The sequence below is a fragment of the Bos mutus genome, chromosome 10, assembly GCF_027580195.1.
Source record: "Bos mutus isolate GX-2022 chromosome 10, NWIPB_WYAK_1.1, whole genome shotgun sequence".
NCBI classification, from domain to species: domain Eukaryota; kingdom Metazoa; phylum Chordata; class Mammalia; order Artiodactyla; family Bovidae; genus Bos; species Bos mutus.
In genome coordinates this window covers 7,414,944-7,440,167 of record NC_091626.1, presented here as the reverse complement: position 1 = coordinate 7,440,167, position 25,224 = coordinate 7,414,944, and the positions used below count along the sequence as shown (strand labels likewise).

Genomic DNA, 25,224 nt, shown 5'->3' with positions numbered 1-25,224 from the left:
CGAAGAGAAGTTCAACATTAATAGCTATTTGGCCGTTCCTCAGAAGTTAAACACAAGTTACTATGCATACACGCTCAGTCGTGTCTGACTCTTTGCGACCCCATGGACTGTAGCCTGCCAGGCTTCTCTGTCCATTGGATTTCCCGGGGAAGAGTACTGGAGTGGGTTGCCGTTTCCTTCTCCAGGGATCTTCCTGACCCAGGGACTGAATCTGTGTCTCTTGGGTCTCCTGCACTGGCAGGCAGGTTCTTCACCACTACGCCACCTGGGAAGCCCCCACAAGTTACTATATGACCCAGCAATTCCACCGTTAGATATATGCCAAAGGGAACTGCAAACTTATGTCCACAGAAAAATGTGTACGTGAATGCTCATAGCAGCTGAAAAGAAGAAACATTTCAGGTGTCCATCAATCGATTAATGGGCAAAAAAATGTGGCATATCCACACAATGGAATGCTATTTTCAATAAAGAGGAATGAGTACTGATTGATGCTACAACATAAATACTATGCTAAGTGAAAGAAGCTGGTCACAGCAGACCATAAATGTGTGATGATCCTGAACAGGCAAATCTATCATGACGGAAAGCAGATTAAAGGTTGCTATGGCTGGGGGTTGGAGTGATAGGTGATGATGTTAATGAGTATGGATGTTTTTCCTTTTCTTAAAAAAAAAAATTGAAATATTATTCACATATTATGAAATTTGTCCTTTTAGAGTACAATTCAGTGTGTTCCATGAAGACACGAGGTTGTGCAACCATCACCACAATTTTTAATTCCAGAACATTTTGGGGGGGCTTCTCTTTGGGGTAATGAAATGTTCTAGAATCAAATAGAAGTAAGGGTTGCACAATTTTGGGACTATACTAAACACTGCTAAACTGTAACCTTTAAAAGAATGAATTCTATCATTTCGATCTATAAAAGCTCTTGCAGAAATATGCAATGTAGAAATTAGAGATGGAAGAGAAAGGAAGCCTCAAGTATTTAACAAAATTAAGGTTCTCAGATACTCAGTCCGGCTCCTTTAACTATTTACAGGGATGGCTGGAAAGTCTGTGGCTGAAAACACTGTCAAGTGGTCATCTCAGGCTATTGTGTCCCCTTAAGGGGCTTAAAGAGTCATGAACCAGGGTAGGTCCTTTAGATAAGGATCCACCAAACATTTTTATGGAGATTCACAGTAAGAAATACATTTTACATCTTTTATCGGTAAACACACCCCCACATACCATACAAAGTGATACTCATCTTACTATTGGGCCACACTCTGATACTTCAATTTGCTTTTATTCTATTCCATTTTCAAATACTGAAGTGACACACTAAATTGATTTCATGACCTGCTGATGGCACATGTCTTACATGAAAGCCACAGCTCTAGGATGCTGCCTCTGCCACTCCACATTGGGTCACTGTCCCAGAGAGTAGGTGGTGAGAAAGTTGTTCTTCCCAAAACTTTGTCTGTCTGCCTCCTTGAGCTCTTAGCCCCAAAGGACTCTTGCAGCACCCGCTCCGGGAGACGGTGAAGGACAGGGAAGCCTGGCGTGCTGCAGTCCCTGGGATCGCAAAGAGTTGGACATGACTGAGTGACTGAAAGAGGACAATTTCGCCCATAGCTGGGGTCAGTTCATAGGTAGGGAGGAAAACCCTTGGAGCTTTGAGATTAATAGTTCTATGTAGTTACATCCACTGCCTTCTACATCTGTGTTTTTATTCTTTCTCATTCTCAGCTTGACGGGAGGTGGGGGCAACCTTGACGTAATCCTTTACTTATATTCTTCTAAAGGTTTATATGGGGAAAGAGGGGATTGCATTTCTATAAAAATTTTCAAAAGGCAACATTTCCCCCCTTATTTCACAAATGTGTAAAAATACATTCAAGATGAAGAAAGGAAGCATAATTATCTCCAGGTGGGCGCTCAGGAACAGTCTAGGCAGGCAGTGGCCTGATATCCTTATCTATGTATGACAGTGAAAGGGAAGGTCACTTAGTCACATCTGATTCTTTGCAACCCCAATATACAGTCCATGGAATTGTCCAGGCCAGAATACTGGAGTGGGCAGCCTTTCCCTTCTCCAGGGGATCTTCCCAACCCAGGGATCGAACCGAGGTCTCCTGCATTGCAGGCGGATTCCTTACCAGCTGAGCCACAAGGGAAGCCTAAGCATACTGGAGTGGGTAGTCTGTCCCTTCTCTAGCTGATCTTCACAACCCAGGAATTGAACCAGGGTCTCCTGCATTGCAGGCAGATTCTTTACCAATCTGAGCTATCAGGGAAGCCCAAGACATCCTAAGACAGCACTAGACTAACTGGCTTACAGCTAACTCAGGCTTCTCCTCTTCAAATAACTGATGATGTGTAGATCACACAGTCTCCCAAATACATGGGATAATTGATTATCTTGATTTTAAATACACAGTAGAAAACAATCTTGGTACTTGCAACCTCTCCATCACTGTCCCCCCTGCCCGTGGTCTCCCAACTAGTTTCAATGGGGTTAGTGCTGGAAACGGGAGACTTTTCCTTTGTTTTGTTGCAGACTTCATCTTTAGGGTCATATTTTTGGACATATACAGAAGAGGAGAGAGTAGGGGGTGGTAGGCAAGCTCCAGGGCAGAACTAAATTCCTCTGTATTACTAATATCAATAGATTTGGTCAAGACAGGAACTGGAAGATTCTTGAGAGTCCCCGGGACTGCAAGGAGATCCAACCAGTCCATCCTAAAGGAAATCAGTCCTGAATGTTCGTTCATTGGAAGGACTGATGTTGAAGGTGAAACTCCAATACTTTGGCCACCTGATGCGAAGAGCTGACTCATTGGAAAAGACCCTAATGCTGAGAAAGATTGAGGGCAGGAGGAGAAGGGGATGACAGAGGATGAGATGGTTGGATGGCATCACCGACTCAATGGACATGAGTCTGAGCACGCTCCAGGAGATGGTGAAGGACAGGAAAGCCTGGCGTGCTGCAGTCCATGGGGTTGCAAAAGAGTCGGACATGACTGAGCGACTGAACAATTCTTATCAATAAATATTGTACATCTCGGGCAATGCTGGTTTGAAGAAGCAATGGCACTCAATGTACTTCTCAATGTTGCCCTAATTGCCACCATCTTTCCCCTCCCCCTGGTAACATACTATCTGCATGCAGGTAATATGATAGTGTACACACACTTTTGTAGAAGGCGTGAACTAGGACAAAGGGCTTGGGCTTTGGAGTCATAAAAGTATGGGTATCCACAAAGCATAGGAGCTTTGTGACCTTGCTCAGGTTAACCTCTCTAAGGCCCAGTTTCCTTAAATCTATAAAATGGGCTTAATAATAGCAATCTTACTGAGTTGATGTGAAGGTTAAAAACAATCCATGTAAGGCATTTAGCACATTTTCCAGTAAAGAAAAGGCCTAGAGAGGTTAAGGAAACATGTTCATATAAGCAATGAAGGAGCTTTATTAAGCAGTAAATGTCAATCCTGGGTCTCAGGTAGCCCTGGCCTGCAAGTCTGCACTCACATGATACAGTACAGCCACCAATGGGAGTTTCAGTGATTCAAGGTTCCCTTCCATTTCTACTTCAGTCTTCCTTCAAGCTAATTAAGAGTCTAGACATTTCTTCCTCCCTATACCTCCCAGGAACTTCACATCAGGTGGCCAAAGTATTGGAGCTTCAGCTTCAGCATCAGTCCTTCTAATGAATATTCAGGACTGATTTCCTTTAGGATGGACTGTTTTGACCTCCTTGCAGTCCAAGTGACCCTCAAGAGTCTTCTCCAACACCACAGTTCAAAAGCATCAATTCTTTGGCACTCAGCCTTCTTTATAGTCCAACTCTCACATCTATACATGACTACAGGAAAAACTATAGCTTTGACTAGATGGACGTTTGTCAGCAAGGTGATGTCTCTGCTTTTTAATTGCTTAGTTTTTTTCTTTTAGCTTCAGATCAGTTCAGTTGCTCAGTCGTGTCCAACTCTTTGCGATCCCATGGACTGCAGCACGCCAGGCTTGCCTGTTCATCACCAACTCCCAGAACTTGTTCAAACTCATGTCCAGTGAGTCAGTGATGCCATCCAACCATCTCATCCTCTGTCGTCCCCTTCTCCTCCTGCCTTCAATCTTTCCTAGCATCAGGGCCTTTCCCAATGGGCATTCCTGCTAGAAACCTCACAAAGTCAGTGGGCAAGTGAAATAGCTAATAGTGGTTGTAAGCAAAAGGAAAAGTTAGGAAAAAGAAACAGGTAACTGAAGTAGAAGTTTTTAATACACGGTCTAGGTTTGTCATAGCTTTTCTTCCAAGCATCTTTTAATTTCATGGCTGTAGTCACCATCTGCAGTGATTCTGGAGCCCAAGAAAATAAAGTCTGTCACTGTTTCCATTGTTTCCCCATCTATTTGCCATGAAGTGATGGGACCAGCTTCCATGATCTTAGTTTTTTGAATGTTGAGTTTTAAGCCAGCTTTCTCACTCTCCTCTTTCACTTTCATCAAGAGGCTCTTTAGTTCCTCTTCGTTTTTAGCTTAATTGTATATATATATTTTACAATAAATGAAATTTCACTGTTTTATTTTCTTCTCCATTATATTCCAACCCTTTCTATCTGCCCTGAAATATTCTTCAGAAGTGATTTTTTTCCCGGTGGCTCTGTAACATACCTGTTGGACTGATTCTATTACTTGCTGTTTCAGGGTGTGGGTTGTTTCCCACTATTTTATCACTGCAAATAAAGTTTCAACTGTACTATTCTTATTATCACATGAAAAATCCTACTATCAATGATAAGATGAAAGAGTATGTACTTATCACTAGTTTAATCAGTGCTTGATAAATATTTGGTGTTGAAGGATATAAGTTGAAGAACTAAGTTTGTTTCACAATGCTATCAAGTAGTAATGCTTTATTGATTCTGGTATTTGTGAATTCTTTTCCTCTCTAAGTAATCATGGTCAGCTTTTTTTATTTGCAAATAAAAATCTTGACTTCCAAGGAAAAAAAGTTAGTAATGCTTTAAAAACATGTTAAACACTCATAAAGATCTGAAAATCTGCCACGCTTGCATTTCCACAAGCTACATATTTCAACTATTTATTCTTTTGCAAGTAAGCCTTTATTTTAAAAGGCAAGACATTTCCTGTTTACGACTTTATGGGAATAGGATAAAATAGCAGTTTAAGGCTATAAAAGGCATTCTCTGAGGGACCTTCTGGAATATATTATACTTAAAAGTTTTCATGTGTGTTGAACAATATAAACATATACTGTTTTTAAAGACCAAAGTACTATTGTTTTTCTGGATAAAATAATGAAAATAGAGTTAAATGCAGAAAATTTAAATGTGTAGTTTTATTCCTTAATATTTAGGAAAGATGGTCATTTCTTGCCTTATGAATTGTCTCGTTTCCTTACTTTCTCTGCGGTGTTTTGCTGGGATCACTGTGAGGTGAGTACACAGGAGCGAGGCACTCCCACGGCCACGGAGCTGGCAGCCTCCTGTGACCGCTCATCTCCCAGTTTCCCAGAGCCGCACAGCTGACTCTGCACCTCTGACCTCTGTAGGCTTCTCAGGGCATCCAGGGGGTCGGCTTCCCTGCCTTGCCTTACAGGCTTTCTGAAAACTGACATGGCAGGGGAATAGGGGACATGGAGAGAGGTCTTGTCCTGGAAGTATCCTTCCCTTGGGTAAAAACACTTTTCACATGGTATTTGGAGCTCTGACACCAGCAGGTTTCTCACAGATACAAAACGACAGTGTTATTTATTTAGAGGCCATTATTAGGGAGCAACTGAGCACAGACCCCCCGGGCACGTCAGGGAAGTGCCGCTCTGCAGGGGTCATCTGGGAATGGCGTGGGTGGGGTCCACATCTGACGGGCTGGAGGACACTGCTGGCTTCCAGCGCGTGGGCGCTGGGAGGACAGATGCTCTGAGGCCCAGCTGTTGGTAGGCTGGGCCTGTGTCATATCTCACATGGTTGGATTTTCTCATGTCCTGCTGGTCATTCATGTAGGTCAAAATTCAGTGTATAACTGCTTGAGCCTAGAATCTAATCATTTTACATATAAGTACAACATAGATCCTTCAGAATTTTAATATAAACTTAGTTTTCTAGGACAGCAATTCCCCGACGTGTGGTCGGGGCGGAGGGAAGACCACACTTTGCTCATTCAAGGAGTTATTACCCATGAGTTATTACCCTGTTCTCCATTTTGGAAAATGAATTCATGGACAGTTCCACCACTCTCCTGACCAGTCTCATCTGTAGCTCTCTCCATCTGTAGCTCTCTCCATCTGTGGTTATTCTGTGAAGGGGGCCAAGTCTCTGGTAACTTTATCACATCTAATGGCATCAGGCCCATGTATTTTCATATTGAAATATTTGTTTTTAACTATAAATTGTGACAGATTTTATTTTCTTGGGCTCCAAAATCACTGCAGATGGTGACTGCAGCCATGAAATTAAAAGATGTTTGCTCCTTGGAAGAAAAGCTATAACCAACCTAGACATCATATTAAAAAGCAGAGACGTTACTTTGCCGACAAAGGTCAGTCTAGTCAAAGCTATGGTTTTTCCAGTAGTCAGGTATGGTTGTGAGAGTTGGACTATAAAGGAAGCTGAGTGACGAAGAATTGATGCTTTTGAACTATGGTGTTGGAGAAGACTCTTGAGAGTCCCTTGGACTGCAAGGAGATCCAACCAGTCCACCTTAAAGGAAATCAGTCCTGAATATTCACTGGAAAAGACCATGATGTTGGGAAAGATGGAAGGCAGGAAGAGAAGGGGACGACAGAGGATAAGATGGTTGGATGGCATCACCTACTCAATGGACATGAGTTTGAGCAAGCTCTGGGAGTTGGTGATGGACAGGGAGGCCTGGCATGCTGCAGTCCATGTGGTCGCAAAGAGTCGGAAACGAGTGAGTGACCAAAATGAACTATAAATTGATATCTTTCAATTTCTCTTTTATAGTTATAGAGAGGCCTTAGTCTTGCTATGAAGGGACATATGTAAGTAGGTTTTATTTCATATAAACTTCCTTTGAGAATGATAAAGAAGCCTTACCAAATGTTATCAAAGAGGGGAAGGCAAAGAATTTTCCAGGTCAGTTCTGTCTGAGCATCATTAAATGGTAATAAAAATGGTAAACAAACTTTGGGTCACTCGTTCTGGACTCCAAAGGAGCTTAGCTGGACCAAGAGTGATCTGGGCACATATACGAGCATCTTCTGTCTGCTGGGAGCCAAGAGTCCCAGAGACCCCACTGACCTCCAGTGTGATCCTGTTCTTCACCAGGAGCCCGATCTTAATGTCCATCAGGTTCAAGTCTTTCTCCAGCTGCTGATTGCCTCTGATCTTGGTCACCACTTCCTCCCTCAATCGGGCTACCTCCAGCTCTTCCTGGAAATCCAAGTCGCTTTGGTCCAACAGGTATACAAATTTGCGGATTACTCTCAATGGGGGGTTTTCAGAGCCAACTGCAAGGAAAGGAAAGGAGTGCTTCAACTGGGCATGCTTGAAATGATCAGTAGGAAAGAAACTAGGTCTTTAAAGAAAGCATTATCAGAAAAGACAGCAATGGTGGTGCTGGGCCCCACAGTGAATCATCCCGCCTCACATCAAATATAACGTGTCAAAGGAAACTGATCATATAAACACATGCAGGCCACTGAGAACGTCTGCCTCACAGTTTCCTTGTTATCCAGCATTTGTTTATCAGCCGTCTCTCACACTGTTTCCAGGACTCCCACACTGAGGAGATAGCTCTAGCTATTGGTGTCTTATTGATGAGGAATCTGGGAAAGAATGCTAACACTGAGCTGTCCCGGCTCTGAGAGCTTGTGGCTGAGCCAGATAAGAGATTTCTGTTCTTGCTGCAGGAAGCAGAAAGTGTTTGCTTTTTCAGTCCAGAAGATTTTGGGGGAAGGAGCAGGAATTAGGTGAAAGGGGAATTAGGAAAGGTCAGTCAAGGGAGAACTGTAAGGTCCAATAGGAGCCAAGAGGACAACTGGAACGCATGTTCTGCTTGGCAGAAACAAAATAATTTTAGAAATGGAAATTGGGTCCCTGTCGTTTCAGCATGAACCAGGGAGGGCTCTCAGCACCTAGGAGACCAGGCTTAGTCATGGTGAGGGTATCTGTGTAAATTCTACCAAGGGCTTTTCCTTAGTGCCTTGAACCTTACTGATGCTTTGATTCCTCGGCACTGTGACTTTGCAAAAAAGCCAACTTTTTAAAGGTGTTTAGTGAGAGTGACTCTGGGTAAATTATAAGAGGAAACAACTGGACCTTCAGTGCTGATGACAGGACACATCAACGCAAAGAGAACTGGAGAGAGCCCAGTGTGGTTTTGGCAGCCTCAGCCAACATCCTGTCCTCTACATCAGGGCTCTATTCAAGCTTCCTTATGTTAACAGTGCTGTTAGGATGTGTGGTGTTCTGTCACTTAAGAAATACAGAGTTCAATCAACAACGCAAACAATTAGCAGCATGAGCCCAGCACAAACAGCCAACTCTAGAGTCATCTGTATTACTACTGTGCCTCTTCTGATGTATTTATCGCTAGCTATCAAGGAAAAGCATCAGAGGTCCACATCTGTCTCCAGGCTTGGAATCTACTGGATAATAATACCTCACATTCCACTAGATGGCAAGTTACCGTGGATCATGGACCCTTCACTTCCTGATCACCAAAGCATATGTGAATTTATTTTTCTACTATTTTACCAAAGATGCTGTTGGTGACATGACCATTTCAGGAACAGCCTGAACCACACACCAGAGCTCAGTTACATAGCCGAGAGAACGTAAGCCATCTCATGTGTGTCTAAAGTTCTCTCTGCGTGCTCCAGAGAATTGTGTATCATTTTGTGTGCCAACAGGGCAGGTAGAAACAAATGAATAATTTAGCTTTACAAATTATTATGGTTCAAATGTAACAGCTCCTCTGTCAACAGTTGGCTTTCTGGCATCTTCATATCTTCACATCACTTTGTGGTAACTTTCGTTTCAGGAAACCACTCAACTTCACAGTCAGCCCTTACAAGGGGCCAGTTAAAGTTCTAGCAAGTTCCAAACCTGAATGCATTCAGTGCCTTTCTGGAGGAAATGGGTGAAAATGAATAATGCCAGACTAATAAAAGTGATGTTTTTCAGCTTAAGAAAATGCCTTAGTTTGATGAAGGTGCTGAATTGAGAAAGAAATGAAAATTTACAGTTCAGTTACCACAAAGCTACCTTATTTGCCAAAGCAGCTTTTATCTGATTTATTCACTAACACAGTTTCTGTCTTCTACGCTTTAATAAGAAATCACTTAGATTTTTAGCTGGAATTCCTTCTATCTTTTTAACTTAAAAAAAAAAAGTAAGCAAGTGACAAAAACTACCACAAAGTTATATATGTTCTACTTATTTACAAGGTATCGGTCGGGGGTGGTCTTGAGGGAAATGGACAGACGCTAAATTATGTGAAATTGGTTCGTAATTTCACAGCTGAGTTTTCCTTTCCAGATCTAGCACTGTTTCTACAATTGTCTACTTTACTGAATATACAATTTAGGGATGGATTTTTGTCAATAAAGTATTCTAAATGCTAGCATAATTTACATTAAAAACAAAACAAAACAAAACACAAAACTACCCACAAAAACCTGTTCCCTAGAAGGAGAGGAAAAGCAGCTTGTGTGTGTTTGGAAAAACTATCCTTAATTTACCTATTTTAGTGTGTCAGGGCTCAGAAAACAAACCCCCTCTTCAGCTTTCTTGTAAAAAATTAAAGAAAGATATCTACCAATGGAGACATGAATCTCATCAATTGCAAAGTGGAGCAGTGTGACATTAGAGAGACACGTTCTTCCCTCAGTCTGCACGCTGGATTCTGGAACCTAGCAAGCAAGGCAGTATCCGGAAGATTCCACAGCTCGAGGCAGAACCTGGCCTTTGAGGCTGCTAGAGACTTTTCCCTTAACAAGTACCGGGGAGGGTCTTTTTGGGTCATACAGTTTGCTCCATAAGTCAGACAGACTTTTAACAATAAAAGGTGTTGGCGAAACTACTTACTACTACTGTGCTAGGAACATTACTGAGCAATATTTTTATTTCTTTCAAAAAAATTAATAAGACACAAGATAGTTACAGACAGCATAATGGCCACTACTAAAATACACAATGATGTGTTTTGCCCTCTCAAAACTAATCCTGAATGACCTAAATATTTGAAGAATCTGGGCAGTACTAATAAACTTATCAGCAAGCTCTTCTAGACTTAATCTAGGACATGCTATTTATCACATGTTCTTATGATAATTAGAATGTTAAAAATTCAGCATATAAAGAATGCTTCACTGTGTAAAAGAAATGAACAATAGAATAACAATCAGGAGCAGAGCTGAAACTGAAAAAGATGGCACAAAATGTGAATGCTCTTTCTGGGTGATTTTAATTTTATTTTTCTGTTTTCCAACTTTCTGCAAGTGACATACTAGTTATAAGGAAGACAGTTTAAAAACCACAGGGACTGTGAAAAGTCTAAAATGAAATTACATGAAGATGTTTGTAATTTTCTTTGGGAAGTGAAACTATGTGCTTTTCCCCTTCTTATTCATATTTCCAAATTTCTTATATGACTATGTTTTGTTATTAAAATGAGAAGAAAAAAAAAAAAATCACAGGCCAGGTAATAAATTAAATGGTATTCAGATGTAAGTTTATCTTCTGGCTAACTCTTTTGCATTAAATTCCTGTCTCTAGCTTATTATTATTTTTTTTGAATACCTGTAAGAGGTCCTTTCATGACTGTTTTTCACGATTTTCTTTTGAAATACATAGTGAGACAGGCGTACAGTTTTTATCTTGACCTCCTGCCAGTGACCCCATGACTGACAGGCTGCAGGAAACACCAAAACAGCTCTGCCAAGAAGCCCCCACTGAGCCCACTCCTGCGAGGTCCTTCCCACAGCCCTTGATGAAATGGTCATGGGGACCGCGTCCTGAGGCTGGTGCTGTGGGTATGAGCCTGCCAGCGCTGGGGGGCCTCTTGTGGAGGTGCGGGTCGGCATCGGCTTGTCACAGGGACGGGGCCCGGGCAGCAGTGGTCCTGGAAGATGCCCCTTGGCGTGAGCCCTCTTTTTTTTTTTTTATTATTATTTTTTTTTTTTTATTTTATTTTTTTTTTAAACTTTACATAATTGTATTAGTTTTGCCAAATATCAAAATGAGGTTGCCATTAACCCTACCATAGAGCCCATAGCTAGCTCACATTTAATAAAAATATCAGCATTAATGCCAACTCCTTTTTTAAAAATTGAAGTATAATTGAAGTCTATCATTAATATATATACATATCACTATATATTCTTCACAAAACACCTAACACTAACACAGCACTGTAAATATATATATATTTTGGCCAAAATTGGGTTTTTCCATAAGTTGTAGCAGAAAAAAATATATATATATAGATATATAAATTTTCAGATTCTTTTCTATTATAGGTTATTATAAGATATTGAATACAGGTCCCTGGGCTATATATAGTAGGTCCTGCTGATTATCAATTTTATATATATTAGTGTGTATCCTAATTTATCCCCTCCCCTCAACATTGTCCTTTTTTTTTTCTTTTAAGAAATCCCATCTACTGCCCTTAACCATTCCACTTTGATCGAAAGGCCCGTTTCCTGTCAATGACATGCTCGGGTCTGAGATGGTCAAAATCTACTGGCGATAACGTGTATCCACTGACGTGAGCAGATGGAAATAACTTGTGCTTGCTTGGCCTATAAGGAATGCTTTGTTTCGGAATGCTCTACTTACCCAGTGTTTTGTAGTCATCTCTAGCTTTGCTCGCTCTCAATAGAGACTGGATTTTCACAATTTCATTGTTCTGCAAAAGAAGATGACCAGTCACAACCTCCCAGAGTTCCATCGACTCCACTGTTTTAGAATTCAGCACTCTTCAAAAACTGACGGCATTTGAAGAATGGACACTATTTAGAACTGACAGTATTTAGATGTGTGTAGTCAATGTTTATTTTTGCATTCTCTTTGAAGAAAGGGTCAGATAAGTTAGCTAACAGTATATAAACAAGATTGCAAAGGGATTGTCTAAATAAAGATATCTAAAGAGGGAAAAGAATTTTACCATTAAACTTAGATGGTCCAATCTATGTTCACATATCTATTCTTCAAAAATCCTGAAAAAATTCCTCCTGTGGGCTTACATTTAACTGGTCAGCAATAATTAAAAACGTTGCAAGCAAAGTTGGAAAGTCCTTCATTAGTACCCTTTCTCTCTGGCATAACTAGCCCACGTAAATTTTTCCTCACCCATTTCCTTTCCAGTTCTGAATGAAGTCTTACTCTGAACAAAAAAATGTAAGAAGCCTCTAAATAGTACCACAGTGAGTTCTAAAATCCATTTTTTTCCTCCAAGCATTTGTTTATACCATTTAATAAGAATCATTCAATGCTAACATTCACAAACTATTCATTTAAGTTCATTCTCAGGGAGGACAAATTTCCACATGTGTGTCTCTTACATGAGCTCTGAAAAACTGCAGTCGTGAGAGGTAATTCCTTCGTGCTGTTACCATCCGGTACCAGGACTGAATCTAAAAAATAAGTGAAAAAGAGAAATCCAGGCAATTACCAAACCACCTTTCATATGTCTCTATGTAGTCTTTTAAAAATAATATCGATAATTTGATAAAAAAGCAAAAATCAGCCATCCACCAACTAATAGACATCTACAGCCTCATTTTTTTTTTTATGAAGAAATCATTTTATTTATTTTTATTTATTTTATTTTTTAACTTTACAATATTGTATTGGTTTTGCCATATATCAACATGAATCTGCCTCATTTTTATCTCCTACTTCTTTCGTTGCTTTTCCTCCGAGGTGTTCAGAACATGTTACACATTATGGTGGAGAAGGTAATGCAGCTCTTTGTACTATTTTGCTTTAATCTCAGTAAATAAAAGCCAAGCAAGCAAGGCATTTTGCTTAGAGTTGCAAAGGGTCAGGGGATCAAATAAAACTAAGTTCAGAGTTGCTTCCAACACCCCTTAAATGCAGCCAATACTTTTTGGGTCTTTACAGGAAAACATTTCAAAAGGTTTCATGAGGGACGCCCTGTGACCCATGGTTTTCTGGGTGAATAAGCATGTGTTCCATGGTGAGCACAGGGTATTTCCAAGTGTAACATGTTCAGGAACTCATAATGCAAAAGGTCTAGACCATGTCATTCTCTATCCTCATATTAAAAAGTCTTAACAAATCTCCTCTGACTTCACCTCTCTCCAGCCCTACTCTTCTGAGTCTTACCTGGATTTCCAAGTTTCTACAAGCTCACTGCCAGATAGTTCTTTAGTTTTCAGCTCTGACAGTGGGCACCCCAATGGCTGCTCTTCCTCTAAGCTTGGAGCAACCAGCCTGGATTGGAAGCTGGGTTAGATGGGCTTATCTACTCAATACAGGCTCTAACTCAGTTGTACTTCCTTCTTATCATTGGTTTTGCATTTGCCTTACAATAAGGCAAATAAGTTTATACTGTTAAACCTGAACATTCTAATTATTATTAGAGAAGATCATACAAAGAACATGAAATAAAGCTGGATTTCTTCCAAATCAATTTGGACTTTTTAGAGGAGAAGCAGGTGCAAAAGTAACTGCGGTTTTGCATTGTTGAACTTTGCCATTTGGTACTGGAATACGTTCTTAAATAAATGTGGCTATGCTATACATAATTTTCATGGCCATTTCTTTATTTAAAAAAATTTATTTTTAATTGAAGGATAATTGCTTTACAGTATTGTGTTTGTTTTTGCCAAACATTAACATGAACCATCCATAGCCATCATATTCTTTTTTTTTTTTTTTTTGCTGATGACTTATTACTCGCTGTGTATTTTATGTTTATTTTAGACTATGGAGATGATGTTAGACAAAAGCACATTTGAGCGATTTTCTTATCTGGTTTCAAGATGGATTGCAAAGCAGTGGAGACAACTCGCAACATCAACAATGCACTTGGCCCAGGAACTGCTGATGAATGTGCAGTGCAGTGGTGGCTCAAGTTTTGCAAAGGAGACAAGAGCCTTGAAGGGGAGGAGCATAGTGGCTGGCCATCGGAAGTTGACAATGACCAACTGAAAGGAATCACTGAAGCTGTCCTCTTACAATGATACAAGAAGTTGACAAAGAACTCAGTGTTGACCTTTCTATGGTTGTTTGGCATTTGAAGCAAACTGGAAAGGTCAAAAAGCTCGATATATCGGTGCCTCATGATCTGACTGAAAATTTAAAAAACTGTCATTTTGAAGTGTAGTGTCCTCTTATTCTATACACAACAATGAACCATTTCTCAATTGGATTGTGACGTACATGTGAAGAAAACTGGATTTTATACAACTGGCAATGACCAGCTCAATGTTGGTCCTAGCACTTTCCAAAGCCAAACTTGCACCCAAAAAAGGTCATGGTCACTGCTTGATGGTCTGCTGCTGGTCTGATACACTCCAACTTTCTGAATCCCAGTGAAACCATTACATCTGAGAAGTATGCTCAGCAGCTGGCATCCGTCAACAAAAAGGGCTCAGTTCTTCTCCATGACAATGCCCGACCGCACGTCACACAACCAATGCTTCAAAAGTTGAACGAACTGGGCTACAAAGTTTTGCCTCATCTGCCATACTCACCTGACCTCTTGCCAACCAACTACCACTTCTTCAAGCATCTCGACAACTTTTTAGCAGATAAAATGCTTCCACAACCGGCAGGAGGCAGAAAATGCTTTCCAAGAGTTTGTTGAATCCTGAAGCACATATTTTTATGCTACAGAAATAAACTTATTTCTCAAAAATGTGTTGATTGTAATGGTTCCTATTTTGATTAGTAAAGATGTGTTTGAACCTAGTTATATTGATTTAAAACTCACGATGTGAAACCGCAATTACATTTGCACCAACCTAATATTATAAAGAGACAACATAGTGTTTTGATGGGCCTTCTTGAAGATGATCAGCTAAGTGAGGGGGGAGGCAGGACTCAAACTCAGGACTTGCTTCTGATGTCAAGTCTCAGACACAGTCTGTCTTCCAGAAGCAAAAGGAGAATGAAGGGAAAAGTTTACATGCTTCCTAAGGTAGGAAAGAGTGTTTACCTTCACAATAAAGCGAATATTATCAATGAACATTTGTCGCCTGCGTTTATATGCTTCCCGTTGCTTATATGCCTTCCAAAAAGCCTGTAGAAAATAATGAGTTACAGAATTACTTACATGTCACAGTTTATTTTAGAAAGTGCAAGGACAGAGTACATCACAAGAGACACTGAGTTGGGACAAAGTCAGGAATCCTCCCTTCCAGATCTCATCTGGACACCATCTCATCTGACTCCAGGTGGACACTGAACTGGGCAGAGCACACCTGATCACAGCTGGGGCTTGTCCCAAGTTGGTGAAAGGAATTACCAGGTGGAAGCCCAGGTTCTGCTTTGAAAGCGTAATTTTAACAAGGCCTTGAGTGATAAGAAGTAATAATAAAATGGAATTGTCCTGAAATATACAAACAGATCAACTTGGTGCTCATATTATTTGGTAGCATTATAAGATGCCTCAGGGCTTCTCAGGTGGCGCTAGTGGTAAATAACCCACCTGTCAAAGCAGGAGACATAAGAGACGTGGGTTCAATCCCGGGGTTGGGAAGATCCCTTGGGGGAGGGCATGGCAGCTCACTCCAGTATTCTTCCTGAGATAATCCCATGGACAGAGGAGCCTGGTGGGCTATAGTCCATAGGGTCGCAAAGAGTTAGACACAACTGAAGGGACTGAGCATGCATGAGATACCTCAAAATAATGACTAGTAAGTATCTTTACTCCAGCAAGCGAGCCACTGTGATCCAGATCGAAAAGGAAGATGACCCTGGATTCCTGAGAGCAGGAGTGCTGTGATGATCTTTCATTATTTCATCTGTTTTTACATAAGGTTTAATGAGGCTTCATCAATATACCTTTACTACGTTATCAGCTTAACGAGAGCTTTTATAGGAAACATTTACAAAAAGTGGACACAAACTGGTATCTTAATTTGTTTTTTGTTCTTTTCTGGGCTGCTCTGTGCAGCATGCGGGATCTTGGTTCCCTGACCAGGGATCAAACCTGTGACCCCTGCAATGGAAATGCAAACTCCTAACTGCTGGACTGCCAGGGAACTACAAACTGGTATGTTTAGAATGATCACATCCATAGTTGTTATAAGTTTAGTCCAACTCATTTTTGAGAATCTGTTTATTGAGACATATCTTTGTAACTCACTGCACTGCTCTGATTTTCTTTTCCAAGTTAGAACTGAACTAAACACAAATTCTGTGTTTAGTTCAGTTCAGTTTTGTCTGACTCTTTGCGACCCCATGAACTGCAGCACGCCAGGCCTCCCTGGGGTCCATCACCAACTCCTGGAGTTTATTCAAACTGATGTCTATTGAGTCGGCGATGCCATCCAACCATCTCAAAGGGACAAATACAAAAATCAAGTTATTTTTTATAATTTTTTCACATTTTCATGTCAACCCACCCCATTCCTTCTTTTTTAAAAAGGTATATGGGATTTTTATTGCCATTTAAAAAAGAAAATACTTTCTGGTAATGATTCAAAACAAAACAGTCGTGATGAAATATACACGCAATGGAGTACTTGCTCCGGACGTCCCCTCTTACTGTTTTTATTTTTTGTTTTGCAATTGTTACAATGTTGTGTTGGTTTCTGCTGTACAACAATATGAATCAGCCATAATAATACATATATCACCTCCCTCTTGAGCCTGCCTCCCTTCCCCCCCAACCCCTGCTGTACAGCAACCTCTCATCAGCTATCCTGTTTACACATAATATCCCCTCTCTCAATTTAAACCCCTAGAAATGACAAATGTGCTTTTAAAAACACCTTAATTTTGAAATAATTAGCAACTCATAGGATGCTGCAAAGATAATTCATTGAGTTCCACGTACCCTTCACCCAGCTTCCTCCAATGGAAACATTCTACAGATACGCTTATAAAGCAATCCATCATAGAGCCAGAAAACAAGAAGGCTTAAGTGCCAAAAACTATGAGGGACCCTGGGAGAGAGAGGACAGTTTGAACTGGCTGAAAAAGGGAACCTCAGAACACAATTCTACAAACATTGGGAACCTCTACAAAAAAATGTGAGCTGGCTCTAAGCTTGAGGAGCCTTGGGTAGCAGTCAGAGAAATTCTGGGGAAGTCTTCACATCATCCACTTGCCAAGCAGTGGGGCAAAAACATGGATGGGGAGTAGGGGCTGGAAAATTACAAGAGAGTATAGTCTTTTTGGCGGGAATTTAGCAGCATCAAGTTTAAAGCTATTTAGTATTTCACCTCGTGTTTCTAATTTTCCATACACCTAGCCTAAGAAAAATACAAGCACCTGTGTAGGAAGATGACATTTAAGGATTTCTATTGTATTATTGCTTGTAATACTGAAAAAGTATAGAGGTCAGAATGCTGACATCGGAAAACAGTGATAAATTATGATTGCATTCATCGGGATGACAATCTAACTAGTAGCTCATTTGTCATGATGGTCTCAGTGTGACTCAGGTGCTTTTGATCCTAGCACTGTTTTTAAAGCGCAGAGGTGCAAATATACAAATAATATTATACATGCCATTTTTTCTTGATCCAAACTGAAAGGCAACCAAGATACTGGAATTAGCTCAATTGCTCATTCTGCTTTTTAAAGAATTATTTCAACTCCAGAAACACTATTAATCTCTATTAGCTCAGAGTCTCGAAACTTTTGGATACGGAGTCTGTTGTAGCAACAGATCTGATATTAAAGCTTGTTTGCACTGGTGGAAAGAACCCACTTGTAGGTTTTGTATGATGTTTTAAATGTCTTAAAGAGTCAATGGTCACCAACAGTACTTTCCTAAAGATTTCATTTCATATTTGATCTATTTAATGATTATATAGATTTTTCTGGGATCTACATTGATATATCAACATTACCTTTCCAAACCAAGGCAACTTGGCTAGGTTTAGAGGTTCTGGTCTATAGAAGCAGAATAACACATGCTTCCTATTTCATTTGTCAAGATTTAACATTCTTTTTTATTTGTAAGTTTTCATCAGGATTGGCTTCTCTTATTCCATGCTAACAGCAGAATTGTGCAAGGCCCAGAGCCTGCAGGCTCTTCTAATTAGAGGCTCTTTATTGAAAACAATTATAGGTATAAAGTTGGGAGGAAGGAGCTATTGGTATAATGATACAAACGGAGACAAAACTTTAAACCCTAAGGTCATTTAGAAGCAGCCTTTTATGGACAGAGACAGAAGGCATTTACAAAACCATCACTCTCTCCCTTGAAAGGTGGGAGAACTTACGTAAAAATTTATAATAGCCATCTTCTGGTTTTGGTTTTTGTTACCATAAATAAAATTTCTGTGCAACACAGCTGTAACAGAGGAGTGTCCCATGATACCTAGACCTCAGAAGTTACTGCTGTTTTATAGATTCTAATTGTCAATCTCCAGAAAACCTGGCTTGCCAAATTGGTTGCCTTGCTTCATAATTGGACACATAGGATAGTAATATTCAAATTACCAACTTCTGAAGCAGATATTCTTCTGTGACCTCCCTGGTAGCCATTTATCTTTTCTCCCTCTCTGCTTGAAGGTACAATCCCACAACCTAAGGGTAGTCAACTTCACTCAAACGACATGACGGAGGACTGCCCCACCGCGTCACCTCACCCTCCAGCCCCACACGCCTCCCGACAAACTGCTCTCGCTCCAGAGAAGCTTGTTTCTTTTTCTCTGCTGGGATGTTCATGGCACTCTCTGACCTGAGGTTCAGTAAGTTAGTAATTCTCAGGGCTAAGTTTGGGGTTTGTCATTCTTAATGGTTTTTCCTACAAGGTGGTATTTCAAATTTCTTCAGTTCAAGGGGAAAAAAAAAATTGTAGCTAACTCTTTTTTCCCCAGACTCAGTTTTTCTGAACTCTTACTGGGCCATCCGACCTACCGGATGTTGGTACCCCATTCCCTTTCCTCTGAGTCACCATCTTGATCGCTTCATCATTTCAAATACTTGTTGAGCCCTTAATAGCGGCATACTGGTCACAGTCTGTCATGAATTATCCCATTTTAATTCCCATTAATGGGAATCCCATTTAATGCCCACAACCCTGAGATAAAATGGAAATTTCAGATGAGACAACGTATTTTAAGCTATCTATTCCTTCCCTCAGCTTTTTGTGTGTTTTTTCCTCAAGTTCTCCACATGTTTCATTTACTTTCCAGTGGCTGTCTTGCATTCTGCAGTCATAAATTCATGCATGTTCTGGGATGTCATTATTTTTCTTCCTCTCTGTAGCCATTGGCTACCTTTTCATTTTATCATGCTGTCTTGTTTCATTAAATCCATGTGTCATATTAAGTTTCTTAAAAGCAAAAGGAATTTCAGTATAATTTTTTGTGTGTCTCCTGGGATAAGAATTCCCTTAAATGTTTACTTCATTTATATTTTACCTTATATTTCTTTTTTTTTTTTTGATATAACATTTTGTTTCAGATTTTTTTTTCTGGCTCACTTCTTAAATGTAGGCCACTTTACCGGAGCCTTCTGTTTACTCACCATTCAGAAATAATCTGGCTATGTAGAGTCTCATTGACCTTGCTCCCTGTCTACTTGAGCACCATCTGAATTGCCCCCTAAGCACCCAAGGCAGAGGACTGGCTACTGATTCTCTGTCCAAACCCGGTTCTTGAGGAGGAGACTGAGGGTAGCAGTGCAGTGGAGCTACCGAGTTTGTTGAGACTGCTGTGTCTGGGGCTGACTCGGTCAACAAAGAAGTTCAGACGGTTCTACAGAGGGGAACCCTTCAGATTTCACAGCGTTCTCCTAATCCAGGGTGAATCAGTTACTTTGGCAAAAAAACGAGACGAGTGTGATCCCTTTTGGTTCATGGTCTTTTGGTTTTCTAGGTCAGCCCATTTTCCTCTCTAGGTTACAGTCTGCCTTTAAACCTCACGCCCTCCTTTGTTAGAAAACTGTCAGAAGAGGCAGGGACAAGTCATCATGGAGTGACTTCACAGGGCAATGGCTTCTTCTTCTTCAATACTGCTGCTCCCACTGAGGTGAGGGGGAAAGCCTCCAAGTTAGTGTTTCTGCTCTTCTCCAGCTCTCTCGTGACTTCAGCGCTGGGGCCTGGTATCAGCCAGATTTTACGCTAGCGGGCTCTTCAGACTGTCTTCTAACTGTAACACAGCTGTGGGCAGACTGGAGAGCTTGAGGTTGGTCCAAATCATGCCATACCAGTTAACACTCTTCAAATTTTGGGCAGAAGTAGAGTCTTAGCATCAGTGTGGATGATGCTATATTTAAGATTTTGTTCACTTCCTGTGTGTTTTATCTATCATTTATTAAAAGAAGAATAAACTGAAAACAAGTTCACCTAGAAAAATCCTTTGAATTTTAACTTTACAAAAGAAATTTCTTAAAACATTCATCTTTCCTGCCCTCTAACATCTTAAGCTCTTGCAAACTCAGACATTTGAGCATCTACTGATTGCAAGCCATAAGAATACAAAAGTTGTAAAAACTCATCTTCTTCCCTGCACAATATTATAATTAGGTGGGGAAGCAGATAAGCATGCCAATGATCACAAAAGAGAAGCTCTTTTAAAAACTTTCAATTTAGGAAATGTAAGTTAGTGGCCAAAGCAAAACCCCACCAAACCCCACCCATCAAAAACAGTATCACTTCGGACACACAAAAAAGGACAAATGCACAATCTTTTAGAAACCAGTGTGGCGGTTGAAAGAGGATGTTAGCGGAACACAGAACAGAAACATCTAAATCTGGCAAGCTCCCCTCCTGCCAACCAGAATGTTCGGATAAGTCACGCAAGCTTAAGAAGAGCTCACAACAAAGGGCTTCGGAAAGAGGATGCTTCTTGCAGAATGAAGAATAAGAGATTAGATAAGACAGAAGACACTCTCAGAGATGCTACATCTGTTTCATGAGCTCTTCTGTTCTTTGGGCTTCCCTGGTGGCTCAGACAGTGAAGAATCTGCCTGAAATGCAGGAGACCCAGGTTCAATCCCTGGGTCACGAAGATCCCCTGGAGAAGGCTACCCACTCCAGTATTCTTGCTTGGAGAATTCCATGGAGAGAGAGCCTAGTGGGCCCCAATCCACGGGGTTGCAAAGAGTTGGATACGACTGAGCGAGTAACACTTTCACTTCACTTTTCTGTTTTTTAGAGCATAGAAACTCAGACACCACTCAATATCCACTAACCACTAAAAAACCAATTTGAAAGCACATGAGGTTAGATAGTAGGTGACAGAAGGGTATCTAGTTTCTTTAGAGAAACAGGATTTCAACTCAGGTCTCAGGTATTCCCCTGATTGACTATTCACAGCATCCTGAATACGTTCCAGAAGACAACAGGTGAAAAGTCATTCAACATCCTTCCCATCTTGGAGCATTCAACAGTGTAGACCCGGGGGCACTGATTAAGGACACGATCTTCAGTCAGATTTGTTTATTAGAATGCTGGTAGTTGACGGTCCTATGATTAAATAAAACATTTTCATGGGATATGACAGCTGTCTGTTACAAGTGGAAGATGACTCACATACCTGTATTTTGACCACATGCTTTTCCTGTTCATACAAAAATGCTTTCCTAGCTTCATACTCTTTCCTAATGAGGGGTCCTGAGGTTGTGGCTTGGAAGCGCTGGAGCATGTCTTTGCTAGCAGACCATATCTTCTCACGGATGTAATCTGCAGTGATATCCTCAACAATGTCCTGGTAAGAGATATTTCTTATGGTTACACTTCACACATCAAGTGAGAAGAACACAGAGAACAGATTCTGGAAATTCTATCTTTCAGAAAGGGATCTGGATAGCTCTTTCTGGCTCAGTGTAAAAACAAATTTGACCAGAGTCAAGGGGTGGGCTGGCTCAGCTTCTTTCTAGAGACATGGTTTTAGAATCCTCTGAAATCTGGGTGGAGATGAGAATGTGGTTGAATGGTCTCAGGATTTGGAGGTGGAGATGTTGGCAGGGATGTTGGCAGGGACCGGGCCTAAGGCCTGGGCTCCCCAGAGTGTAAAAGACAAGAATGATTACATAAGTGTTGGCATCACCTCCTCCCTCCTGGGGGAAAGACGGCAGTGCCCATGAAGTCCTCTGGCTTTTCTTGCCCAGGCCAGAGGAGGCAGATACCTGCAAGGAGTAGGGGAAAACTCAAAATAAATTTGGGAGAAAATAAAGGACTTGGAGCAGAAGAAAAGGGGCTGGGAGAGGAAAGATAAGCACTCTTTTGGGCAGACAGGGAAACCTAGATGAATGAGAAAGCAAGGAAGAAGGGGGACTGGGAGAAGTCTTCATGCGGATGATGAACTGGGTTACTTTCACGTTCTTTGAGAAATGCGCGCAGAGACTGGACTCATTTCTGTGGCAGATGCCTCTTAACCATCCATGTGAATGGACTTCACGGATGGTGAATTTAAACAACTACGACTGAAATCATATAAAAGATGCATAAATACTTCCACAAGGAGACATATGTACAGCCTAGAGTAAATTCAGTAATTTCAGACTGACTAGAATTTTTTTTTTTTTAACAGCATAGATCCTCCACTTTTCATTAATCTTGATGCTGGAATCAGGGATAACTTCACAAAGTTATACTTAGGGCATCTTTGGATGCCATACGAGCAATTTTTGTCTCTTGAGTTTTAACCTTTCAATGTTGCTTCTTCACAGTTTGACATATCCTTTCAATGATAGCACATGGTTTTTAAATATTGGCCATAATGTCATTTTTCAACAAAGGAGCACTAATAGTTCACTGCCACATGCCATTTTCCTGTAAAAAGTGGGACATTACACATTTGAAATGAGTAAATGAATACATTTTTCACTATCTTCTTGTCATTCAGGATTTCTGTGGCATTGTCAACCCCAAGTTACAGCTTTTTCTCTGAGTTTTAGTAAGTTACTCTACTGGAGATTCTGTCCACAATATCGTTATCTTGCAGTATCTTTCTTGCTGGAGAATTTGAACAGTTCTATGAGATCTATATGTGTGAGTTCTAATTTTTTCAAGACGGAATTCAATTATTAGAAGTATTTTCTTTTAAACACACTACAAATGCCTGGATCACAGAGCAAGTTTCACATCTTCTGGGGCCAACTTTTGGTCTCAAGTCCAGAGCAATCTTGGTGAACATTCCTTCAAGAATATTGCTTCCTGTTATAGGCTGAGGTAGGGGGAAAGAAATAAGACATCTTGAATATTGACAACCAAGGAATTACCACTAATTGAGCTCTGGTGTCAAGGAAAACCTGAAGATTGATTTCTTAGGGTAATCTGCCATCCTATATAATCTGCAAGAGCTTTATCTGCCCGCTGCTCTGTGGTGCTGCTCTGACATACAGAAGACATTCTAGAAATCAGTAACCATACAGCCACACCTAGCTGCAGTTCATGAAGACTTTACTCCATATCCAGCCTTCAAATAAATCAGTTCTTCCCATCAATCCCTTGATTCTAAAATAGAAAGGCAATCACACTTATCTTTATATAGTACATTTTTCCATCAAACAGCAGACTCCTACCTCAATTTCCTTTCCCATGAGCCATGATTCTTTAAGCAAGCAGGGTTCAGGTGTGACCCAGGAACTCTCTTTTGAATCAATATTGTAGTAGTAATCATATTTCTCCTGCAGGGTGAGTTTAAGCCATGAACCTTCAGTAGACACTAAAGAAAAAGGTTTGTTAAATTCTAAAGAGGAACGTGGAAACTTTTAAGATTAACGTAGTTTCTTCAGCAAGTAAAATAATTGAACAAGGGTGTTTTCCACCAGGCATTCAGATAATCTAAGTTAAAATCATTAGCAATGAGTCATTAAAATGGAATGAATTCTGTATATTCAGTGGCAGCTCCCTACTAAGCCAAAGTAAAAGGAGAGTGACGTCTAATGTTAGCTCTGCATGTCAAATTTCTCATGAGGATTAAAGGAGTCACACATGGCCAGCAAGAAGGAAAAGTAAACAAGGAGAGAAACACCAGGTAGATGTGAATAGCACCACAAGTAGACGGGGAGACCAATGAGGAAGAATCCTCTTTGTTTAGAATGTCTTCCAGCAACTTCTTTGAAAAGGGGTGGCCTACGAGGGCTGTGACCCACTATTTAAGGAGGACCCATTATTTAATGATTTGCCTTAAACCAAAGCAGAAGTGACTCGTCTTTGCAGACAACTTTATTCAAAGCACAAAACGGCATACATAACCACTGAGGTCACTAAGAAGGGAAAAGGAAAATTCCTGATTGCTCTGACTCATCTTGTTCTACAAAACCACACAAAACCAGGAGGAAAAAAATGTTAAATGGACTTAATTTTCTCAGGGAGAGAATACTAGGGGAAAAAAACATCTATGGCAGTCATGGCTTAAACTGGTCAAGAATAATGCAATCTATTTGCAATCAACAAAATAGATTTAGCAATCTATTAATTTTGTTGAATGGTTACGATTGTCTCAGAACAGAGAGCTAAAAACAATAAAAATAAAAATTTCAGAGCAAGCTAAGCCAACTGCTGTCAAGTGAGCACTAGACTAATTGCCTTTATAGGTAAATCATAGTCCTAGTGAATTTCCTCAAAGAATATTTAAATGGATTCAAATAACTAAGCAAAGATAACTTTAAGGCCCTTTAAAGTGTGTTGATTCTTCAATTGGTTTTTTAATGCCTGTCAACTGTTCTGTGGATGCCCAGATCCACAGAGAGATACATAGCTCTTCAAATGGCCAATCAGACAACCATTATCTGTTTAGAAATGCTGGTTTACTAGAAAATATATTGTACAGTCAAATATGGATGATCACAAGTAATCATTATATATTTTCAATCACCAACAGGTACCAGATTCACAAATGTTTTCAGAAGATTGGACACTTTTTAACGCAACTCTTTCAGTGGGAAGGAAGGAAATCAAATAAAAATGGGGGAAAAGATATCTTTTATTTTCATAAGAACTGAGAAGTAAAAAGTTCTTAGTTGGTTAAAAGTGAATCACATTGGCACTGTAAAGCTTTATTTGGGTTGGGATGTCAGTGAATAATAGAAAAGGAGACTTCTATAATTTTCACATCAAGTATGAGTTTAGAGTCAGGTCAAAGG

At 40.3% G+C, this 25,224-nt stretch overlaps 1 protein-coding gene across 1 annotated transcript in view; it reads right to left on the bottom strand.

Moving 5' to 3' along the window:
• Positions 1 to 25,224, bottom strand: part of IQGAP2 (IQ motif containing GTPase activating protein 2) — a 307,540-nt gene that overhangs the window by 42,631 nt on the left and 239,685 nt on the right. The window contains exons 16-21 of the mRNA XM_070377236.1: positions 23,659 to 23,801; positions 21,669 to 21,839; positions 15,164 to 15,247; positions 12,540 to 12,611; positions 11,815 to 11,884; positions 7,270 to 7,478 (exon numbers count right to left, since the gene is read on the bottom strand). Coding sequence (XP_070233337.1) covers positions 7,270 to 7,478; positions 11,815 to 11,884; positions 12,540 to 12,611; positions 15,164 to 15,247; positions 21,669 to 21,839; positions 23,659 to 23,801 — 749 coding nt within the window. The remainder of the gene's footprint in view (positions 1 to 7,269; positions 7,479 to 11,814; positions 11,885 to 12,539; positions 12,612 to 15,163; positions 15,248 to 21,668; positions 21,840 to 23,658; positions 23,802 to 25,224) is intronic.